Here is a 25,454-nt window from a genome sequence, read left to right as displayed (position 1 = left end):
CTCAAACTCACGTTCATTGAGTCGGTGTTGCCATCCAACCATCTCATCCTCTGTCATCCCTTTCTCCTCCCACCTTCAATCATTCCCAGCATCAGGGTCTTTTCCAATGAGTCAGTTATTTGCATCAGGTGGCCCAAGTATTGGAGTTTCAACTTCAGCATCAGTCCTTGCAAGCATATTCAGGACTGATTTCGTTTAGGATGGACTGATTGGATCTCCTTGCAGTCCAAGGGACTCCCAAGAGTCTTCTCCAATACCGCAGTTCAAAAGCATCAATTCTTTGGTGTTCAGCTTTTTTTATAGTCCAACTCTCACATCCATACATGACTACTGGAAAAACCGTAGCTTTGACTAGACGGACCCTTTGTTGGCAAAGTAATGTCTGTGCTTTTTAATATGCTATGTAGGTTGGTCCCAGATTTTCTTCCAAGGAGCAAGCGTCTTTTAATTTCATGGCTGCAGTCACCATCTGTAATGATTTTGGAGCCCCCAAATAAAGAAAGGAGCAATGACCCAACAAGAGACTGACCCAGACTTGCCCATGAGTGTCCAGGAGTCTCCAGCAGAGGCGTGGGTTGGTGGTGGCTTGCTGCAGTGTTGGGGGCACTGAGTGCAGCACTGTGTGACGCCTTTTGAAGGAGGTCGCCATTATCTTCATTACTTCCACCATGTTGTTTGGCCTCAGATCAAACAACAGGGAGGGAACACACTCCCGCCCATCAGCTAAAATTGGATTAAAGATTTACTGAGAATGAAAGAATCCCTTAGAAGAAATAGAGTAGCCATCAGAGTCAACAAGAGTCTGAAATGCAGTACTTGGATGCAGTCTCAAAAATGACAGGATGATCTGTTTGTTTCCAAGGCAAACCATTCAATATCACAGTATTCCAAGTCTATGCCCCAACCAGTAATGCTGAAGAAGCTGAACGGTTCTATTAGACCTAAAGACCTTCTAGAACAAACACACAAAAAAGATGTCATTTTCATTATAGGGGACTGGAATATAATAGTAGGAAGTCAAGAGATACCTGAAGTAACAGGCAAATTTGTCCTTGGAGTACAAAACAAAGCAGACCAAAGGCTAACAGAGTTTTGCCAAAAGAATGCACTGGCCATAGCACACACCCTCTTCCAACAACACGGGAAGACTATCCTGGACATCACCAGGTGGTCAATACTGAAATCAGATTGGTTATGTTCTTTGTAGCCAAAGATGGAGAACCTCTATACAGGCAGCAAAAACAAGACCAGGAGCTGACTGTGGCTCATGAACTTCTTATTGCCAAATTCAGACTTCAGTTGAAGAAAGTAGAGATAACCACTAGACCATTCAGGTATGACCTAAATCAAATCCCTTATGACTATATAGTGGAAGTGATAAATAGATTCAAGGGACTAGAACTGATAGACAGAGTGCCTGAAGAACTGTGGACGTAGGATTGTGACATTGTACAGGAGGCCATGATCAAGACCATCCTCCAGAAAAAGAAATGCAAAAAGGCAAAATGGTTGTCTGAGGTGGCCTTACAATAGCTGAGAAGAGAAGCTAAAAGCAAAGGAGAAAAGGAAAGATATACCCATTTGAATGCAGAGTTCCAAAGAATAGCAGGGAGCAATAAGAAAGCCTTCTTCAGTGATCAATGCAAAGAAATAAAGGAAAACAACAGAAAGGGAAAGACTAGAGATAGATCTCTTTAAGAAAATTATAGATACCAAGGAAACTTTTCATGCAAAGATGGGCTCAGTAAAGGGCAGAAATGCTATGGACCTAACAGAATCTGAAAATATTAAGAAGAGGTGGCAAGATTACACAGAACTATACAAAAAGATCTTCATGAGCCAGATAATTACCATTGTGTGATCACTCATCTAGAGCAAGACATCTAGGAATGCAAAGTCATGTGGGCCTTAGGAAGCAAAGCTAGTGGAGGTGATGGAATTCCAGTTAAGCTGTTTCAAATCCTAAAAGATGATGCTGTGAAAGTGCTGCACTCAATATGCCAGCAAATTTGGAAAACTCAGCAGTGGCCACAGGACTGAAAAGGTCAGTTTTCTTTTCTTTTCTTTTCTTTCTTTTCTTTCCAAAGAAAGGCAATGCCAAAGAATGTTCAAACTACTGCACAGTTGTACTCATCTTACACGCTAGTAAAGTAATGCTCAAAATTCTCCAAGCCAGGCTTCAACAGTACATGAACAGTACTTCCATATGTTCAAGCTGGATTTAGAAAAGGCAGAGGAACCAGAGATCAAATTGCCAGCATCCACTGGATCATAGTAAAAGCAAGAGAATAGCAGAAAAACACCTACTTCTGCTTTATTGACTAGGCCAAAGCCTTTGACTGTGTGGATCACAACAATCTGTGGAAAATTCTTCAAGAGATGGGAATACCAGACAACCTGACCTGCCTCTTGAGAAATCTGTATGCAGGTCAAGAAGCAACAGTTAGAACTGAACATGGAACATCAGACTGGTTCCAAATCGGGAAAGGAGTACATCAAGTCTGTATATTGTCACACTGCTTATTTACCTTATATGCAGAGTACATCATGAGAAACGCTGGGCTAGATGAAGCACAAGCTGGAACCAAGATTGCCAGGAAAAATATTAGTAACCTCAGATATGCAGATGATACCACCCTCATGGCAGAAAGTGAAGAAGAACTAAAGAACCTCTTGATGAAAATGAAAGAGGAGAGTGAAAAATCTGGCTTAAAGCTCAACATTCAGAAAACTAAGATCATGGCATCCGGTCCCATCACTTCATGGCAAATAGATGGGGAAACAATGAAATCAGTCAGAGACTTTATTTGTTGGGCTCCAAAATCACTGCAGATGGTGATTGCAGCCATGAAATTAACAAGATGCTTGTTCCTTTGAAGAAAACCTGTTACCAACCTACATAGCATATTAAAAAGCAGAGACATTCCTTTGCCACCAAAGGTCTGTCTAGTCAAAGCTGTGGTTTTTCCAGTAGTCGTATATGGAGGTAAGAGTTGGAGTATAAAGAAAGCTGAGTGCGGAAGAATTGATGCTTTCCAACTGTGGTGTTGGAGGAGACTCTTGAGAGTCCCTTGGACTGCGAGGAGATCCAACCAGTCCATCCTAAAGGAGATCAGTCCTGGGTGTTCTTTGGAAGGACTGATGTTGAAGCTGAAACTCCAATACTTTGGCCACCTGATGCGCAGAGCTGACTCATTTGAAAAGACCCTGATACTGGGAAAGATTGAAGGCAGGAGTAGGGGACAACAGGATGAGATGGTTGGATGGCATCACTGACTCAGTGACATGGGTTTGAGTAAGCTCCGTGAGTTGGTGATGGACAGGGAAGCCTGGCGTGCTGCAAGTCCAAGGGATCACAAAGAGTCGGACAAGACTGAGAGACTGAACTGAACTGAGAATGGCCTCGCCCATCATAACAAGACCCAGTTTCCCCCTCTCCCATCAGGAAGCTTCCATAAGTCTCTTATCTTTATTCATCAGAAGGCAGACAGAATGAAAACCACAATCACAGAAAATTAGCCAAACTGATCACATGGACCATGGCCTTGTCTAACTCAATGAAATACGAGCCCTGCCGTTTAGGGCAACCCAAGACGAATGGGTCATGTAGGAGAGTTCTGACAAAACATAGTCCACTGGATAAGGGTATGGCAAATCACTTCAGTGTTCTTGCCTTGAGAACCCCATGAACAGTGTGTAGATTAACTGGTATTAAAAAAAAAACAACAACAGTGCATTTGTGAAAAAAAAGTTGAAATCTCCATGAATCTGAAGAACCATCCCTATTTTACAAGGCATTTCTTTCTTTTTGAGATACATTAACCCTGCCTGATATGTGAACACAGATTGCCTCATGCTCTCACCAGTTCTGCTCCTCTATGTGGTAGATTGGATGTCTTTTCCTTCTTGTGCCCTGCATTACAGGGCAATGCAGTAGCCATATAATATAGCTAAGGGCCTGGAGTTGGAGGGAGAAGCCTTGGATTTTCTCTTCTTCAGAGCCAAGACTGGGAAGATGGAGACATTATATGAGGACAGGAATGAAGAAGACAAAGCAAGCACTGGGAATATATCCCTGGCCAATTCTGGTGGTTTTTAATTTTTCTAGAGAACTCAGCTGAAAATAGAAAATGCAGACTGTTTCAACAATTTAAAACCTTTTATTGTGCTCAATAGGTAAGTTATGTCTTGATTAGCATTTATGAGCTGTACATTTTCTTTTTTTCCTTACCTTTGGGGCAATGTCTGTACAGTAAATATGCAGCTAGAAGTTAAACAATATTTTTTCTGTTACTGTGGAAGGTAATACATGCAGAAAAGTGCATAAGCATAATTTATACTTTAATAAATTAGTAAAACATTAACACCTATGTTACTGTCATCTAGGTCAATAGATAGACTATTGCCAGCATCCTGGAAGCCATTCACATGTACCCTCCCAGAAGCACTGCTTTCTTTCCTCTAAAGGTAGCACGTTTCGTGGCTTTTTTTAGGGTAATCAGTACAGTTTAGTTTTACCTGTTTTTGAACATTATATAAATGAATCATATCTTATGGATAGCTTATTTTTCTCAACCTCATGATTGTCACGGAGAAGGCAATGGCATCCCACTCCAGTACTCTTGCCTGGAAAATCCCATGGACGGAGGAGCCTGGTAGGCTACAGTCCATGGGGTCGCTAAGAGTCAGATACGACTGAGCGACTTCACTTTCACTTTTTCCTTTCATGCACTGGAGAAGGAAATGTCAACCCACTCCAGTATTCTTGCCTGGAGAATCCCAGGGATGATGGAGCCTGGTGGGCTGCCGTTTATGGGGTTGCACAGAGTCGGACACGACTGAAGCGACTTAGCAGCAGCAGCATGATTGTCAGATCATCTCTATGCCTATAGTAGTAGTTTCTATATTTTCATTGCTCCATAGTATTCCCTTGTATGAATATTTTGTTTATGCTACTCTTGATTGGCATATGGGTTGTTGTCAAATTGGGTCTATTATGAATAATACTTCTTTGAGCATTCTGCTAGTGTACATAAACGCTTAAGTTCATAGGGTGCTTTGAGGGAAGATGTGTAGTTTGTAGACTTTTGTCTGATTATTCCATAGTTTACTGTGAGGTGTGTGGAAGTTTCCTGCTATGAGTTTCTGAAATTGCATGGGTCAAAAATGGAAAAAGTAAAGGTTAGACTGTGTGCTTGAGGTATTGCTGGGGACGCTGAGCTTGAGGATAGTCTCTCTAGAGTTTTCTTTGAAAGAGCATTTAGAAATGTTTTTATTGATGCCAATTCAACTTGTACAGGTAACTGGCAAATCCATGCTGTTCATTCTGATTTGGTAACTAAATGAACCAAAGTACCATTTGAAAGGAGAAAGGGAAAGAAAGAGAAGCAGGAGAAAGTGGAGGGGGAAGAAGAGAAGGAGGAAGATAAAGGGAAAAAGAAAAAGAGGGACCAGAGGTGCGAGAGGAGACTCTCATGATCACGATCGACATTAGAGCCTGAATCCCTCTTGTGAATATCAGAAGTAGAAGACGAACTCTTACGGTTTTGGGGTCAATCTAGACAAATTAATTCAAATGATAATAGAAAATAAAGACTAGGTAACGAATCTTTCTTTAAAAAAAAAATTTCCTGCTGTGACTGCAGTTAATTATTTTTCCTTGTAGTTATGTTAATTTCTGTGTTATATTTTAAACTTTACATTTTGTTTTACATTTCCATGTTATTAGGTGCATGCAGATTTAGAACTCTCACATATTCCTGCTGAATTCAACATTTTGTCATTATGAAGTGATCCTTTTTACCTCTAGTAACGCTTTTTGCCCCCAAAGTGTGTTTAAATAGAAACTGTTTGATTATTTTGGTTAGGTTAGCATGGTATTTTTTCCCTATTCTTCTTTTAGCCTCTCTGTAATCCTAGTATCCTTATGTTTTAGATATGTCTTTTATAATAGCATATAGCTTTTAAAAAATTTTCAAAACGGATAATCTTTGGCTTTTGCATGTAGAATTTAACCCATTTGCATATTATTTAATTACTGATATATTTGAGTTTAAGGTCAACCATTCTTATTGTGTGTTTTTTTATTTATTTTGCATATTTTGTATTCCTTTTCTGTCCAGTCTTGCCCTCTTGGGGATTAAGTGTCTTTTACTATAAATTTTTCTCCTCTGATAACTTGAAACTTATATACTACCTTTTATTCTTTCATTAGTGGCTAGCATAGAAATTATGATATGCATTTTTGAATTATTAAAATCAAATGTTAACACTTTTATCCTCATTTTCCTGGATAATGCAAGAACTTTAGAACTCTATAAGTCTGTCTTTCTCCTAGAGTATGTACTATTGTTTTGTATATTTTAAATTTTGTGTATATATATATATATATAAAACTCTAATGATACTATTCTTATTTTATACTATAAGTACTAATTTAAAATTTCCCATGATATACCATTTTTTATGGTTTTTCATTTCTTCTAACATCTCTAGACTTCCACCTAGGGTCATTTCTATCTGCCTGAAGAGCATCGTTTAGAGCAGATTTACTGGTGAGAAATTCTTTCAATATGCCTGAAAGTCTTTCTTTTACTTTTTTATTCCTGAAGAATATTTTCTCTGGATGTAGTATTCTCAGTTTGTCCTTTCTTCCTTTCATTGCATTGAATATATATTTTCTAGCCTTTTCTCACTATATTTCTATTTATCTTATCCATTCTTCTGTAACTTCCCGTTGTTTTTTCTTTCCATGTTGAATTCTGGATAGTTTCTTCTACTATGTCTTCCAAGTCCATCAAATCCCTTAACTGTCAGACCCATTTGTTGAATTCTTCATTTCATTTTTTTTTTTTTTTTTAGTTCTAGAATTCCTGCTGTATTGTTTTTTCGTCTGCAGGGTCATTTTTTATAATTTTTAGTTTCTTGATGAAATTTTTACTTTTATCTTCACAAGGGACTCTCTTAGTTATTCTATATTTTTTAAATTTTTTTTATTATCGGATAATTGTTCTACAGAATTTTGTTGCTTTTTGTCAAACCTTAACATGAATCAGCCATAGGTATACATATATCCCTTCCCTTTTGAACCTCCCTCCCATCTCTCTCCCAACCCCACCCCTCTTGGTTGATACAGAGCGCCTGTTTGAGTTTCCTGAGACATACAGCAAATTCCCATTGGCTATCTATTTTACATATGGAAATGCAAGTTTCCATGTTACTCTCTCCATACATCTCATCCTCTCCTCCCCTCTCCCCATGTCCATAAGTCTATTCTCTGTGTCTGCTTCTCCATTTTTGTCTCATTTTTGAACTATCTTGAGTCCCTCTCTGTTTCATTTTGTATTTGTTTCTGTTCATTGTTTTGGGGCTTTTGTTTATGTGTTTTTTTTCCCTTCCTGTGTGTTTGTCTTTAATTATGCAATTTTTGTTGTATTTGAAAAATTAATTTTAGAAATAATTAGAAAACTATGATGATATTGCTTTTTTTCAGAGAGGGAGTTGTTTGCATCTTCCAGGTGCCTAGCAGCACTAGTAAGCTGGGACCACTTTAGTTAAGTTTTGGTTTCATAGCTAGGCTATAGTCTATATGTCGACTAGTTCACTTCTGGGTTACCCATGGTCTCAGGGTGCATCTCTGTGGGTGCAATCCTCAGTGTGAGGTGGTTTACCAGGACCTCACATTGACAGACCTGGCCTCCTACTTTTACTCTCTAGTAAAGTTGTCAAAAGAGCTGCTTTGCCATTTAACCACCTCTGCCGGATCAGAGAAGTCTCCTTTGGCCTGTGAAACTTTATGTGCCAAGATCTTTCTCTGAAAATTCCACACTCTCTTGCTGTTACTTTGATGATTTTTGAATTATGTTTTTATGTTTCACATAGCCTTATAGAATAACTTTCAGCAGGAAGGTTGGTCTTAACCCTGTAGTCTGAAATAGAACTGAAATTGGGTACAATTTTAACTAAGTTCAGTTCAGTCGCTCAGTCGTGTCTGACCCTTTGTGACCCCATGAAGTGCAGCACGCCAGGTCTCCCTGTCCATCACCAACTCACGGAGTCCACCCAAACCCATGTCCATCGAGTCGGTGATGCTATCCAACCATCTCATCCTCTGTCATCCCCTTCTCCTCCCGCCCCCAATCCTACCCAGCATTAGGGTCTTTTCCAATGAGTCAACCCTTCGCATGAAGTGGCCAAAGTATTGGAGTTTCAGCTTCAACATCAGTCCTTCCAATGAACACCCAGGACTGATCTCCTTTAGGATGGACTAGTTGGATCTCCTCGCAGTCCAAGGGACTCTCAAGAGTCTTCTCCAACACCACAGTTCAAAAGCATCAATTCTTCGGCGCTCAGCTTTCTTCACAGTCCAACTCTCACATCCATACATGACCACTGGAAAAACCATAGCCTTGACTAGACAGACCTTTGGTGGCAAAGGAATGTCTCTGCTTTTTAATATGCTATCTAGGGTGGTCATAACTTTCCTTGCAAGGAGTAAGCGTCTTTTAATTTCATGGCTGCAATCACCATCAGCAGTGATTTTGGAGCCCCCAAAAATAAAGTCAGCCACTGTTTCCACTGTTTCTCTATCTATCTGCCATTATCTATCTGCCATGAAGTGATGGGACTGGATGCCATGATCTTAGTTTTCTGAATGTTGAGCTCTAAGCCAACTTTTACACTCTCTTCTCTCACTTTCATCAAGAGGCTCCTTAGTTCTTCACTTTCTCCTGTAAGGGTGGTGTCATCTGCATATCTAAGATTATTGATATTTCTCCTGGCAATCTTGATTCCAGCTTGTGCTTCTTCCAGCCCAGCGTTTCTCATGATGTACTCTGCATACAAGTGAAATAAGCAGGGTGACAACATACAGCCTTGACGTACTCCTTTTCCTATTTGGAACCAGTCTGTTGTTCCATGTCCAGTTCTAACTGTTGTTTCCTGACCTGCATACAGGTTTCTCAAGAGACAGATCAGATGGTCTGGTATTCCCATCTCTTTCAGAATTTTCCACAGTTTATTGTGATCCACACAGTCAAAGGCTTTGTCATAGTCAATAAAGCAGAGGTAGATGTTTTCTTGGAACTCTCTTGCTTTATCGATGATCCAGCAGATGTTGGCAGTTTGATCTCTGGTTCCTCTCCCTTTTCTAAAACCAGCTTGAACATCTGGAATTTCACAGTTCACGTATTGCTGGAAGCCTGGCTTGGAAAATCTTAAGCGTTACTTTACTAGCGTGTGAGATGAGTGCAATTGTGTGGTAGCTTGAGCATTCTTTGGCATTGCCTTTCTTTGGGATTGCAATGAAAACTGACCTTTTCCAGTCTTGTGGCCACTGCTGAGTTTTCCATATTAACTAAGTATGTTTACATTAAATGTAGTCTGTATCATGCTTTTGTCTGCCTCACCTATCCTGGTTAATCAAGAGAACTTGTTATAGATTTTACCTCCAGCCATTTTAGAGTGGCTAAAAGAGCCCGATAAACATATTTGGAAGATATTGGAGAACTGTGAATGTACTCACAACTCAAGGGTTTAAGATCTTGGGATGAAGGCAAGTCCTAAGTTCTGAGCAGACATTTTACTGCAGTTTTTCAACCTCAGGGCATTGCCATTTCTTGAGAAGCTAGAACCTAAAAGAAGGCCTGTGCTAACTAAAAGTGAGAAAGGTTAGCAGTACTTTTGTCAGTTTCACAAGATTGCAGAGACATACATTGGAGTTTCAAGGAAAAGATTGTTAACCTGACTCCCTAAAAATATAAAGCTTCTAAACATCAAGAAATATAAACAGAGGAGAATGGATAAAATTAGAAAAATCAGTATTTATCATCCTCTAATGGACCTAAAATGTCGTCAGTGGATTCTAAAGCCATTAGGGAAAAAGTGGTGGTGAACTTTACAATGGATGGATTTGGTTGATAATACCTGAAACCACTCATCAGTTTCAACATTATGATATGTGAGACAACCAAATATTATGTATACTTTCTCAATTAATTCTAAGTACACAAATCCACAAGTGAAATATTCTTGCAAAGGAACTGACTCTGAATCTAATGAACTCTTTAGATCTAGCTATCAGTTTATAAGCAATAAAGAAGAGAGGAAAACACCTTACACAATACCACAGGAATGCTCAGTGTACAAGTGTGAGAGATTCTGTAGGTCATATGTGTTGGTTTCTCCAGGGGTTAAATGAAAGGTTAAAACAAATAAAAGTGGGGTACTTGTTACAGGTTATAGATTTACATTGTTTTGTTATAGGTTAAAGGAAAGATATCAGTATTGATTGCATGCAATGTGTTGATGTTATTTGGATGGTAATATAAACAATCCAAATATAAAGGGAAATTTTTAAGAAATCTGAGCATAGAAAGGCTATTAGATATTATTGGTGGCTTTATCGGATATGAAAGAGATGTAGTTAAGTTTCTCTTTTTTAAAGTCTTAAAAAAAAAAGATATAAATCAAGGTATTTTGAGTAAAGTGATATGGTATCTGTGCTTTGCTTTAAAAATGGAAAATCTCTGTAATTGTTTGAACTGGTTAAGGGTACATAGGGTGCATATGGCTGTTGTCTCTACTTTTTTTTTGTATACTAAAACATACTCATTGAACAGTTACCAAAAAAGAGAGAAGAAATAAACATCATAAACAGAATTTCACTTGTGCCCCATAATTTGTGTTTTAAGTGAGATCATTATAAATTACTTTCCTTATTGGGTGAAAGTATATGGTTTATGTCAGATGAAAAGTGTATAAACTTGTTTTATCTGTATAGTGTGTTTCCTAGTTGTTAGTTGTATCTGTTATACCCATGTAACTCTTCCAGTTCTGAGGAGGCAAACCTTAGTCTCATTAAAACTGTGCAGAAGAGAAGGGCAGTTCTACAGAGCAAAAGTGAGGTGCATATGTAGTTGTCCCTCTATATCTGCAAGGGTTTTATTCCAGGACCTTCACAGATACCAAAATCCACAAATGCTCAATTCCCTTGTATAAAGTGGCATAATACTTGCATATAACCTATGCACATTCTTCCATATACTTTAAATCATTTCTAGATTACTTACAATACAATGTCAATGCTATATAAATAGTTGTAAATATAAGATAAAAGTTATGTATATAGTAGTGGGTGCATGGTAAATTCAAGTTTTGTTTTTTTGGAAACTTGTGGAATTAAATTTTTTTTCTATCCATATGGATGCAGAACCTACAGATAAGGAGGGCTGACTACACATTAAAAGAACAGGATAGGGTGTTGGGGGGAAAAACAACAGATATATCCACTGTCTCATGTTGGTTACTCAGGACATTCAAACCTATTGCTTTCCATACACAGAATTTTCAAAACACTTTCAAGTAACATAATTTAACTCTCTCTTCCTTCCAAAAAGGGAGATAATTCAAAGTAATGCCTGGTTAATGCGTTTAGCTTCAAGTCCAGGAGTTCTGGATAATGTCAGTTCCTCCTCCCATCTTTGTTATTTTCCGTAAATTATAGATTTTTAGCAAATCTTTCCACTAATAATATACTTTATATATGCAGTAGTAGAAGGGGAAATGAAAGAGAAGGGAATTTTTAAAAGTTATATGACATAGCAAGCAAGACGTATACAGATAGCATCCAGAAACCTCATTCGTACATTTTGACCAAGCAGGCATAATTTGCACATGATGATAGAGTGCTGCTGGGTGCACCCAGCTTTGTGGCTTGGAAATCAGTCTAGTCGCTGAGGGCTGCTATAAGCTTTTCCCAGAATCCAGATCTTCCACACAGGCTTTCAAGAGCGTAGGGTGTCATAGCTGACCAGAGCTGGGTCATAGCTGAGTGGCAGAGCACTTCAGTATGGACAGATAAGCTGTGCAGTGACTGTTGCTCTGGGTCCTACCCATATTTTCTCTTTTTCCGGCAAATGGATAAGCCCATGAGTGGTCTGAAACCCATGTAGTACATGTTACCTTCAGAATCCCAGAGGTATCAGCCAAGCATTTTGCCTCTTAGCGGGTATAAGGTACAGCAGTTATCACTCACCTTATTTTTGTTTGTTTATTATTAATTTTGAGTCAGTAACTAGTACACATGGCATTAAATTGAAAAAGTGCAAAAAAGTGTACAGTAAAATTAAGAAGATTTCCTTTCCTGCACTTATCATCTAACTGCCTTGGTCTCCACAGTGGAGACAACCTCTGGTACTTGTATCCTCGTTTTAAAGGACACATTCTCATCTGACACAGATCATTGGATTATAAGAAACTTCTGAAGTGGCAGACCCTGTATGTTCATGGAATTTGTATCCCACCATATGGAATACAGACAATGCACCTGTATCTTCATACTTTTCAGGTTCTGTCAGCCTGGTATCTTCACTGTGGTAGACCAGTGTAATGTGCTGTATCTGGGGTTGATATCTCTGAGGCAGGTACAAGGCAACTGCTTTCTCATATCCTCAGTTTATTCCCATGGAGAAATGGAGATACCAGCTTCATAACTGAATTCTAGGTGCCAAGGGTATTAATTTGCCCCAGTTAGGACTCACGTCTACAAGTGCACCTTGAGTTGGAGTAACCACTTGATTATGTTTATGACAACCTAATATCACTGACTAAGACTCATTGGCCTCTCATCTGGGAAGTGGGGTTCTCTGCAAATCATCAGATGTTCAGCTGTTTTGATATCCAGTGGTTTCACTTAGCCATTCCTACTAGAATATCTTAATGATTCAGGGGCCTTGTGTGAAGGTGATGCCTCACTGATCTGTATTACCTTCTTCCATGGACTTCTGGTTTCCAATTCCATAATAGGAACAGGAGTTTCACTGCCATTTTACCTGACTTGGCCTAGTAGCAGTTCTAAATTCCCCTCCTTTCTGCAAAGATGTGTTGTCTGCAGTCCACTATCTGGTATCAGTTTGTATCAGATATTGTATAACATCAAAGATATCAGTTTGTGTTCTTGTGTTAAAAATCACAGAAACCAACAGTGGTTAATTTAAGCAAAAATATTATTATTGGAAGGCTCCTAGGTAACTGGCAGAATCAAAGAGAAGGCTGAAAACTCATAGTTTGTTAAGGACATGCATAGAGATCTAGATCAAGAGACTCTTTGGATGACTTAATTCCACCCTTATCACAATCTACTGAAGATTCAGATTCCCAGCAGAGAGTCTACTTTGTTAAATTTGAATCATCCTCTCACTCCTTGGCTTGATGGCATAGGTACCATAAAATGATTAAAGGATCTGCCAAGACTTGGGGAATGTAAGAGAGATAGTTTCCTAAAGGAAGAATAAGATGTTATAACTAAAAATGGAGGAGGAATGGTAAACAGACAAAACCAACAGATGTCCTTTCCAGAATGTTCAGATTAGGTCAGCATTTCTCAATTGGGGCATCACTGGCCTCTGGGGGAAGACCATTTTCCTTTTGAGCTGCTGTTCCAATGCATTGCAGTGTGTTCAGTGTCCTTGACTCTGGGATACGAAATGTCAGGAGCACCCTTACTGTTACCATCACAGCCAGAGCACCACCCATTTCACAATCACTACCATCACGCTGCTCCCAGTGCCACCCCTCCCCAGATAGGCTGTGAAATAGAGCATCCAGGACCACTACACTGCATGATCTCTAAAGCTTTTTCCAGTTAAATCAGATGCATTCCCATTGCTAACTGAAGGTTGTTTGTAATTTTGTTAAATATTTTCTTGTCTCTTCTATCAAGAAGTTTTTCAGTTTGATGTCTTCAAATATCTAAACTGACTTACATCTACAGCCATGTGAAACATGTCAGAAATTCATCAGTTTGTTTCTTCAGTTTATTTCTTTGTTTAAGGGCATAGATTCTACAACTATAGCTTTGCTGTTTACTAACAGTTACTTCCTTTGGCTTTTACAGAATCTTTCTTTGGGCAATTACATAATCTCTCTGCACCTCTGTAGAATGAAGATAGTAGTACCCCTTTCACAGGGTTGTTGTGAGGATTAAGTTAGCTAGTTTGCAAAAAGTATTTAATGTATTGCCAAAAGCATAGTAATTGTATATTTAAGCTACTATTACTGTAGTTATAAAATGGGATATTAATAATTAAATTTTACATAAATAATATTAAAAATACCTTCAAATTTTCTTTTTTGAGGGAGTTACCTTTTGAAAATTGCTCTATCTGGAAAAAGCATTTTGTTATAACATTTAGCTTAGAACTATACTTTGAAAAATAGTCCCTCATTCAACACTTATTATTGGCCATGCATGGGCTAAATTCAGGGACGACAGGGATGTATTTACCAGTAGAGGAGATAGTAAGTGAGTGAACAAATAAATACTCAGAGTAATTAACTGATTTGCCAAGAGCTGTGAAGGAATCAGCAGAAAGACCTGGAAGCAGGGTTTCATATGTTGGTAAATAGATGCAAGGCCTTGACTGGACTCTGGTCAGCTGGGCAGAGGCAATGTAGGAGGTGGGCGGGTGTGCTGAAGCTCTGTTTATCAAGGTGTTATTAGAGACTCTGGAAGGAGCTGGGATAATTTCTGCAAGGAGTTGAGATTTCTTTCCAAGGAAAGTATCGAAGAGATTTTAAGCAGGAGTGGGTCTGATTTACATTTGGGAAAAGTTATTTTTGTCGACAGTGCAGAAAATGAATTGGAGAGAAACAGGTGGGACTAGATAGAAGACTCAAGGGAAGAAATAGACAGGAATGGGGTGGGACGGCAGCAGTGGAAATGGAAAGAAATGAATGAGGTCAAATGAAAGCATGAATATTTATTTTAGGAGTAGAATGAACAAGTATTGGTGATGGCTTGGATGAAGATGATGGGAGAGAATAATCAGATGTCTGGATTTTTGACTATTAGGTGCCATTTTATAGTATGCATATATTCTCTCTGTTATTACACTTTGAAAAAACTTTACGGTACTTTTCGAAACTAAATTTTAAGTACTATTTTAAAATTTTCATCTTCCTGGTCTAGATTTTTTTCTTTTGCACTGTAGCCAAATTGTACGACCTTCTTATTTTTTTCTTACTTTCTTGTTTAGTAATAAAAACCTCCTTTGTTGATGTTTTTGGCATTTAATTGGGAGCATTTTATCTGTTAATTATTGCTTTTGAAGATTTAAACTCGCTCACCCCTTGCAGAGTAGTCTTTTGAAATTAGATAGCTGACTATCATCCCTGCCCCAGGAAAGTAGGAGTCTGTAAAAGCCGGCACCTGCTGAAGGCAGCCTTTCATTCTCTCCCCCGTATGTTTCCCAGGGGTGTAGGTGGTGAGGAGCTGGGATGGTGGTGAGGCACCTGGAGTTTATTTACCCGACTCTGCCTGAGACACATGCTCTCTGTGTATGTAACTCTACCATTCTTTTTAACATGTTCTTCAGATGTGTAGTCAGGTTTATGAGTTTTTATTTTCTGTCGCTTAGGACAGATATACCTTCCCAGTAATTAGAGTTTATCTTACTTTACCAAAATATGATTTCTTCTTGTGAATGGAGATCAAGCATATACAGCAGTCTATAAATAAATTAAGCAGATTGTTTAAATCCGTGCATGTGGAATGAATTATTTTACTTTTTTCTAAGAATTGAGAAACCAGGAAGAAAATTCATTAGACAGTAATGCCCAGAGATTTTTTTTTTAACACCTAAATGAGAAGCCAGAAATGCATATAAAACATAAGAACTTCAAAAACATTTCTTAGACACAGACTATTATGAAACTTCCATGGATGTTTTTGATTTCCCATTACATTAAAATACTCAAATGAACTTCATATTCAGAACATTTAAAAATAGCTCAATCTTAAAAAGAAGATATAAAGTATTATCAGCTGTGCTTTTTGTACCTAATTAGCGATGTGCCTGTGGAGGTACAATGACTTTTAGTGTAATGATATTACTCATGATAAAAAGTTCAGATGGTAAAAATTGGAGATACAGCTGGGTGACACATTTTAAAATAACTCAAAGATGACTTCACAGAAGGCATGCTATTTTGGTCCCTTGTAATCCTCCTTGTAATCCACGGTAAAAACTCATCAGTGGTTGTGAAGACACTGATAAAAGATTCTTTCTTAAATGTTTTATTTCCTCCTCTTTCTTACAGGTTTGACATATCTTCACTGTTTTCTTCAGTGTGTAGCCAACCACTGTGAAGGCACAGTACTTCGTCCCTTTTTCTGAGATGGCTGAAGGCTCAGCAGGCCAGCCTTCTGATTATCAGTTTTGGATGCAGAAGCTTTCTGTCTGGACCCAGGCCTCCACTTTGGAAACCCAGCGAGATATCTGCCTTCACCTGCCACAGTTCCAGGATTTCCTGAGGCAGATGTATGAAACCTTGAAAGAGATGGTGAGTAGTGGACCAAAATAAAGTAATAATGTTATTTTGTGACATCAGGAACTCTTCACCAGATTTCATTAAGCCTGAATGCAGTCAGGGACTTGTGGTATTGACCTAACATATAATTACCTGTAAGTAATGGAGACAGGTTGGATGGCATCACCGACTCGATGGACATGGGTTTGGGTAGACTCCGGGAGTTGGTGATGGACAGAGAGGCCTGGCGTGCTGCAATTCATGGGGTCGCAAAGAGTCGGACACGACTGAGCGACTGAACTGAACTGAACTGAACTAATGGAGACAGGAAGTGGTTTGCTAGTGTCTGATTTATTATGACTTCGGTCTTTTCTTTCTTGATTAGTTATATTGTCACATGAGACTTCCTGACCAATCAGGTTGTTTTTAAATAAACAAGACTTTGACACTTCTTGTCAGGTCATAATTGGGGTTCTTTTAAAGGCCTTTGTATCTCTTAAATATTGAAGAGTTTGATGAAGTGCTTACTCTTTTCTCAACTCTATTCTAAAATGGGCTCAACTAAGAGATGATAAAATTTAAGATCTCTTCTTCCAGATATTTTAAGTGGACTTTTCTTGTGACTATTAAGATTATGAGTATCTTCACTATTGTTATATAAGTTATTGTGTTTAAAATTTGATGTGTTTTTGTTTTGACATAAAATTTCTTAGTTTTATTGCAGTAGATATTTTTGTGAATTAGTGCATATTTATATTATGAAAACATTATACTTACTTTCTAATTTCAAAATGAGAAGCAAAATTATCATTTAATATAGGTATTCTTATGTTAAAATTTTTTTCCTTAATAAAAGGAGCAAGTAGGAAATTTGAAGAATAATTCATAGTGATGATGTGAGTTCACATGTCTCTAGAAAGTAGAAGAAAAGTTGCAGTCTGTATGAACAACTAATGCTAACTTTTTAAACAAGACTTTTGTAACTTGACCTTAAAGTGATTCTGGGAAGTCCAAGGCTGACACTGATGCTCAGACAGATGTGAAGAATTTATTGCTTCAGCAGTAGGAAATGCTTATCATTTCAGCTTATGTGTACATTATCCTAATTTGGTCTTATTTCATTTTTGAACTTTCTTGAAAGGTAAAAAAGTGGGAGAAGGGCCATGTGTATGTTTGAACCTTAGGCTGTTTTCTATTGGGTTGATATTTTTTTGTGTGTTAGGTTTTAGGTTGTTGTAGACAAGAATGATGTCATTTAGCATATAGTAATCACAATAATAATAAAAAGAGATACATATCTGTATGTTTTGGCTGCTCTTATTTCTTTTTACAAGTTCCAGAGTTCTTGTCCTTACTTGAGATAGTGCTACTGGAGCTGACTCAGGAAGTTCTCCTATTATGTTAGAATTTTAAAAAATGAGGATGAAGATATGGTGTTAGATAGATATTAATCACCCATAATTTTTTCACTGTTAAGCAGTCTTTGTTATTTTTGAATAAAGTGGCCTTTCTTGAATTAAATATGAGTGAAATAAAGTTAATTCTGCAACAAAATTGATTTTACCTAAATTTGCTATAATTCTTAGTTTTAATGAGCTGGTTTAAGGATAAAGTATATAAATTTAAAGGTAAGTTCTCCAGGCCAGAATACTGGAGTGGGTTCAGTTCAGTTCAGTTCAGTTGCTCAGTCATGTCTGACTCTTTGTGACCCCATGAACCGCAGCACGCCAGGCTTCCCTGTCCATCACCAACTCGCGGAGTTTACCCAAACTCATGTCTATTGAGTTGGTGATCCCATCCAACCATCTCATCCTCTGTCGTCCCCTTCTCCTCCTGCCTTCAATCTTTCCCAGCATCAAGGTCTTTTCAAATGAGTCAGCTCTTTGCATCAGGTGGCCAAAGTATTGGAGTTTCAGCTTCAACATCAGTCCCTCCATGAACACTCAGGACTGATCTCCTTTAGGATGGACTGGTTGGATCTCCTTGTAGTCCAAGGGACTCTCAAGAGTCTTCTCCAATATCACAGTTCAAAAGCATCAATTCTTTGGCGCTCAACTTTCTTTATAGTCCAACTCTCACCTCCATACATGACTACTGGAAAAACCATAGCCTTGACTAGACGGACCTTTGTTGGCAAAGGAATGTCTCTGATTTTTAATATGCTGTCTAGGTTGGTCATAACTTTTCTTCCAAGGAGTAAGCATCTTTTCATTTCATGAGCTATTCCCTTCTCTAGGGGATCTTCCCAACCCAGGGATTGAACCCAGGTCTCCCACATTGCAGGTAGATTCTTTACCAGCTGAGCCACAAGGATACTGAATACTGAATTAGGTAGCCTATCCCTTCTCCAGCAGATCTTTCTGACCCAGGGATCGAATTGGGGTCTACTGCATTGCAGGTGTATTCTTTACCAACTTAGCTCTCAGGGAAGCCCAAAATAAAGTTAATTCTGCAACAAAATTGATTTTCCTAAACTTGGTGTAATTCTTAGTTTTAGTGACCTGTTTTAAGGATAACGTATGCTGATTGCTTGTTAAACTTTATTAGAATTATTTATTTACAGATCTTCAGATCTTCTCTAATCTGTTTTTCACCTATTTTTGTAAAATACACACGAAATAAGAACCATTCAAGCTCTCTCAACCTATAATGACAGTTTAGTATTTTCTGAGTTGTGTAGTGTCCTTCTACTGACCAAATATAATTTTCTTTTATAGGATTCAAATACAATCACTGAAAGATTCCCCACAATTTGCCAGCTGTTGGCAAAATCTTGTTGGAATCCTTTGATCTTAGCATACGGTAAGAATCCAAAGCATTTCTTCTCAAAATCCAATCTTTAAATGATAATTTTAATCTTTGCATTGTTTAACAGCATTCAAAGCTTTAAATGATAAGCCTTTCTCTTATTTTTCATGAAACAACTTATCAAATGTATTTCTTGTGCTTTTACAAAGATGGCATCCTTTATTGTTGTCCATATATGTTGTGTACATGTGTATGGATACAAACACACACAGATGTGTCAGTTCAGTTCAGTTCAGTTCAGTCGCTCAGTCGTGTCCGACTCTCTGCGACCCCATGAATTGCAGCACGCCAGGCCTCTCTGTCCATCACCAACTCCTGGAGTCTACCCAAACCCATGTTCATCGAGTCGGTGATGCCATCCAACCATCTCATCCTCTGTCGTCCCCTTCTCCTCCCGCCCCCAATCCTACCCAGCATTAGGGTCTTTTCCAATGAGTCAACCCTTCGCATGAGGTGGCCAAAGTACTGGAGCTTCAGCTTCAACATCAGACCTTCCAATGAACACCCAGGATTGATCTCTTTTAGGATGGATTGATTGGATCTCCTTGCAGTCCAAGAAACTCTCAAGAGTCTTCTCCAACACCACAGTTCAAAAGCATCAATTCTGCGGCGCTCAGCTTTCTTCACCGTCCAACTTTCACATCCATACATGACCACTGGAAAAACCATAGTCTTGACTAGACGGACTTTTGTTGGCAAAGTAATGTCTCTGCTTTTAAACATGCTATCTAGGTTGGCCATAACCTTCCTTCCAAGGAGTAAGCGTCTTTTAATTTCATGGCTGCAGTCACCATCAGCAGTGATTCTGGAGCCCAAAAAAGTAAAGTCTGACACTGTTTCCACTGTTTCCCCATCTATTTCCCATGGAGTGATGGAACCAGATGCCATGATCTTAGTTTTCTGAACGTTGAGCTTTAAGCCAACTTTTTCACTCTCCTCCTTCACCTTCATCAAGAGGCTATTTAGTTCTTCTTCACTCTCTGCCATAAGGGTGGTGTCATCCACATATCTGAGGTTATTGATATTTCTCCCGGCAATCTTGATTCCAGCTTGTGTTTCTTCCAGCCCAGCGTTTCTCATGATGTACTCTGCATATAAGTTAAATAAGCAGGGTGACAATATACAGCCTTGATGTACTCCTTTTCCTATTTGGAACCAGTCTGTTGTTCCATGTCCAGTTCTAACTGTTGCTTCCTGACCTGCATACAGGTTTCTCAAGAGACAGGTCAGATGGTCTGGTATGCCCATCTCTTTCAGAATTTTCCACAGTTTATTGTGATCCACACAGTCAAAGGCTTTGGCATAGTCAATAAAGCAGAAATAGATGTTTTTCTGGAACTCTCTTGCTTTTTCGATGATCCAGCGGATATTGGCAATTTGATCTCTGATTCCTCTGCCTTTTCTAAAACCAGCTTGAACATCTGGAAGTTCACGGTTCACGTATTGCTGAAGCCTGGCTTGGAGAATTTTGAGCATTACTTTACTAGCATGTGAGATGAGTGCAATTGTGCGGTAGTTTGAGCATTCTTTGGCATTGCCTTTCTTTGGGATTGGAACGAAGACTGACCTCTTCCAGTCCTGTGGCCACTGCTGAGTTTTCCAAATTTGCTGGCATATCGAGTGCCGGGGGCCGGGGGCAGTGGCTGACAGGGCCTAGGCTGGGCCAGGGGCTGGGGGCCGAGGGCTGGGGGCGGCAGCCGAGAGGGGCTAGGCCAGGCTGGGGGCTGGGGCCGGCGGCAACGGTGGCGGCGGCGGCGGCAAGAGGAATTACCCAAGGCCCAAGGTAAGAGAAACCCAAGTAAGACAGTAAGTGTTGCGAGAGGGCATCAGAGGGCAGACACACTAAAACCAAAACTACAGAAAACTAGCTAATCTGATCACACGGACCACAACCTTGTCTATCTCAATGAAACTAAGCCATGCCGTGTGGGGCCACCCAAGACGGATGGGTCATGGTGGAGAGGTCTGACAGATTGTGGTCCACTGGAGAAGGGCATGGCAAACCACTTCAGTATTCTTGCCTTGAGAACCCCATGAACAGTATGAAAAGGCAAAAGGATAGGACACTGAAAGATGAACTCCCCAGGTCAGTAGGCACCCAATATGCTAATGGAGATCAGTGGAGAAATAACTCCAGAAAGAATGATGGGATGGAGCCAAAGCAAAAACGATACCCAACTGTGGATGTGACTGGTGATAGACGCAAAGTCCGATGCTGTAAAGAGCAATATTGCATAGGAACCTGGAATGTTAGGTCCATGAATCAAGGCAAACTGGAAGTGGTCAAACAGGAGATGGCAAGAGTGAACGTTGACATTCTAGGAATCAGCGAACTAAGATGGACTGGAATGGGTGAATTTAACTCAGATGACCATTATATCTACTACTGTGGGCAAGAATCCCTTAGAAGAAATGGAGTAGCCATCATGGTCAACAAAAGAGTCCGAAATGCAGTTCTTGGATGCAATCTCAAAAACGACAGAATGATCTCTTTTCGCTTCCAAGGCAAACCATTCAATATCATGGTAATCCAAGTCTATGCCCCGACCAGTAACGCCGAAGAAGCTGCAGTTGAACGATTCTATGAAGACCTACAAGACCTTCTAGAACTAACACCCAAAAAAGATGTCCTTTTCTTTATAGGGGCCTGGAATGCAAAAGTAGGAAGTCAAGAAACACCTGGCGTAACAGGCAAGTTTGGCCTTGGGATACAGAATGAAGCAGGGCAAAGGCTAATAGAGTTTTGCCACGAGAACGCACTGGTAATAGCAAACACCCTATTCCAACAACACAAGAGAAGACTCTACACGTGGACATCACCAGATGGTCAACACTGAAATCAGATTGATTATATTCTTTGCAGCCAAAGATGGAGAAGCTCTATACAGTCAGCAAAAACAAGACCGGGAGCAGACTGTGGCTCAGATCATGAACTGCTTATTGCCAAATTCAGACTTAAATTGAAGAAAGTAGGGAAAACCACTAGACCATTCAGGTATGACCTAGATCAAATCCCTTATGAGTATACAGTGGAAGTGACAAATAGATTTAAGGGACTAGACCTGATAGACAGAATGCCTGATGAACTATGGACAGAGGTTCGTGACATTGTACAGGAGACAGGGATCAAGAAAATCCCCATGGAAAAGAAATGCAAAAAAGCAAAATGGCTGTCTGAGGAGGCCTTACAGATAGCTGGAAAGAGAAGAGAAGCGAAAAGCAAAGGAGAAAAGGAAAGATATTCTCATCTGAATGCAGAGTTCCAAAGAATAGTAAGGAGAGATAAGAAAGCCTTCCTCAGCGATCAGTGCAAACAAATACAGGAAAACAACACTGATGTGTAGGAGAATAGAAAGTCTTGAATTAGAGGGCAGATGCTCCCAGGTGATTGTTGCAGCCTCATTTTTAATTCAGTATAAAATGATTATAGTGAAATAATTTCTTTGTTTCACAATTTCATATTAACTCATATGCTCTTTTCCATGCATAAAATTCTTTAGTGTCTGAATCCTGCCTTGGCTCTGCCATTATTTAGGGAACACATTTTGGTTTTATCCAAGTTTAGGAGGAATTTGGAGATACTTTGAGGGAGGTGTCCCTTCACTGACTTCCTACCTACCTGTCTAGCCACATTTCCTGTTTAATAGCAATATCATGTGCTTTGTAGCTAGGTTAAATTAGTAACAGTGTTTGATGTGTGGGCCTGTGACATGCAGTTCTTTTTGCCTGGAACTTTGTTCTCATCTCAAATTCTCAAACCTTCTTTGAAATGGCTTTGCTAGGACTGAGTTAGGAACCTTCTTTAGTGTGTCCATAGTTGCCAGCATCTCCCTTAATTATAACCCTTACTATACTGCTTTATAATTATTGGCTTGCCTGTCTAATGTCCTGGAAGACTGAATGTCGCAGGAAGTGTGGTTTTCGTTCTCTTGGTTGTCGCAGAGCTTAGCATAGGGTGGAGCAGGCACATCTGAAAGTGTACATAGAGGTTTAATGTCTTGATTTGACTATGCTGTTAGCTAATAGAATCTTTACTTTTCTGTTTTTTAAAGTAAATAACTAGTTGCATAATATAACAATGACGTGTGGTCAATTGTGTCTGACTCTTTCTAACCCCATGGACTATAGCCTGCCAGGCTCCCCTGTACATGGAATTTTCCCACTAAAAATACTGAAGTATGTTGCCATTTCCTCCTCTGGAGGATCTTCCCAACCCAGGGATTGAACCCATGTCTCCTACATCTAGGGGTAAGGTATACCCGTCTGGATGCAGAGTTCCAAAGAATAGCAAGGAGAGATAGGAAAGCCTTCCTCAGTGATCAGTGCAAAGAAATAGAGGAAAACAATAGAATTGGAAAAACTAGAGATCTCTTCAAGAAAATTAGAGATACCAAGGGAACATTTCATGCAAAGAAAGGCACAATAAAGGACAGAAAAGGTATGGACCTAACAGAAGCAGAAGATAGTAAGAAGAGGTGGCAAGAATACACAGAACTATACAAAAAGATCTTCATGACCCAAATAACCATGATGCTGTGATCACTCACCTAGAGCCAGACATCCTGGAATGTGAAGTCAAGTGGGCCTTAGGAAGCATCACTACGAACAAAGCTAGTGGAGGTGATGGAATTCCAGTTGAGCTCTTTCAAATCCTGAAAGATGATGCTGTGAAAGTGCTGCAATCAATATGTCGGCAAATTTGAAAAACTCAGCAGTGGTCACAGGACTGGAAAAGGTGAGTTTTCATTCCAATCCCAAAGAAAGGCAATGCCAAAGAATGTTCAAACTATCGCACACTTGCATTCATCTCACGTGCTAGCCATTTTGAGAATGCTCAAAATTCTCCAAGCCAGGCTTCAGCAGTACATGAACCTTGAACTTGCAGATGTTCAAGCTGGATTTAGAAAAGGCAGAGTAACCAGAGATCAAATTGCCAACATCCGCTGGATCATCAAAGGAGCAAGAGAGTTCAAGAAAAACATCTACTTCTGCTTTATTGACTATGCCAAAGCCTTTGACTGTGTGCCAAAAGCCTTTGACTGTGTGGATCACAACAAACTGGAAAATTCTTCAAGAGATGGGATTACCAGACTGCTTTACCTGCCTCCTGAGAAATCTGTATGCAGGTCAAGAAGCAACACTTAGAACCAGACACGATACAATAGACTGGTTCCAAATTGGGAAAGGAGTATGTCAAGGTTGTATATTGTCACCCTGCTTATTTAATTTATATGCAGAGTACATCAAGCAAAATGCCAGGCTGGATGAAGCACAAGCTGGAATCAAGATTTCTGGAGGAAGTAACAATAACCTCAGATACATAGATGACACCACATTTATGACAGAAAGCAAAGAAGAACTAAAGAGCCTCTTAATGAAAGTGAAAGAGGAGAGTGAAAAAGTTGGGTTAAAACTCAACATTCAAAAAACTAAGATCATGGCATCTGGTCCCATCACTCTATGGCAAATAGATGAGGAAACAATGGAAACAGTGCCCTACTTTATTTTGTTGGACTCCAAAATCACTGCAGATGGTGACTGGAGCCATAAAATTAAAAGACACTTGCTCCTTGGAAGAAAATGTATGACCAACCTACATAGCATATTAAAAAGCGGAGACATTACTTTGCCAACAAAGGTCCGTCTAGTCAAAGGTATGGTTTTTCCAGTAGTCACATATAGATGTGAGAGTTGGACTATAAAGAAAGCTGAGTGCTGAAGAATTGATGCTTTTGAACTGTGGTGTTGGAGAAGACTCTTGAGAATCACTTGGACTGCAAACAGATCTAACGAGTCCATCCTAAAGGAAATCAGTCCTGAATATTCATTGGAAGGACTGATGCTGAAACTGAAACTCCAATACTTTGGCCACCTGGTGTGAAGAACTGACTCATTTGAAAAGACCCTGATGCTGGGAAAGATTGAAGGCAGGAGGATAAAGGGACGAGAGAGGATGAGATAGTTGGATGGCATCACTGACTCAATAGACATGAGTTTGAGCAAGCTCTGGGAGTTGGTGATGGACAGGGAAGTCTAGCGTGCTGCAGTCCTTGGGGTCGCAAAGAGTCGGACATGACTGAGCAACTGAGCTGAACAGAACTGCTACGTCTTTTGAATTTGTAGGCGGATTGTTTACCACTGAGCTACCTGGGAAGCCCCCATAATGATGATAGAATCAAAAATAAAATGAATAATCCCCTTTCGTGTTTTAGAGAATTATATAATATCTCTGTCCTCGCCTGTTATAAGTTAAGAAGATTGAACTTGATGGGGAAGGGACAGCGTTTGCATTTATTTGCATGGACGTACATGTGTTGGTACACTGTGTATACTCACAC

At 39.4% G+C, this 25,454-nt stretch overlaps 1 protein-coding gene across 18 annotated transcripts in view; it reads left to right on the top strand.

Moving 5' to 3' along the window:
- Positions 1-25,454, top strand: part of FANCC (FA complementation group C) — a 303,173-nt gene that overhangs the window by 80,653 nt on the left and 197,066 nt on the right. For 17 of the 18 annotated variants that reach the window (XM_081522609.1, XM_081522765.1, XM_081522735.1 and 14 more), the window contains 2 exons: positions 16,099-16,341; positions 19,026-19,110. In XM_081522609.1, the coding sequence (XP_081378735.1) occupies positions 16,177-16,341; positions 19,026-19,110 (250 nt within the window). In that variant the 5' untranslated portion in view covers positions 16,099-16,176. The remainder of the gene's footprint in view (positions 1-16,098; positions 16,342-19,025; positions 19,111-25,454) is intronic. The other variant, XM_081522724.1, reaches the window with a different exon arrangement.

This window comes from Giraffa tippelskirchi, chromosome 1 (assembly GCF_054371585.1).
Source record: "Giraffa tippelskirchi isolate mGirTip1 chromosome 1, T2T-mGirTip1v1.2.pri, whole genome shotgun sequence".
In the NCBI taxonomy this organism is placed as follows: Eukaryota; Metazoa; Chordata; class Mammalia; order Artiodactyla; family Giraffidae; genus Giraffa; species Giraffa tippelskirchi.
Note: the sequence above shows the minus strand (reverse complement) of the source record. Positions and strands in the feature narration are given on the sequence as shown.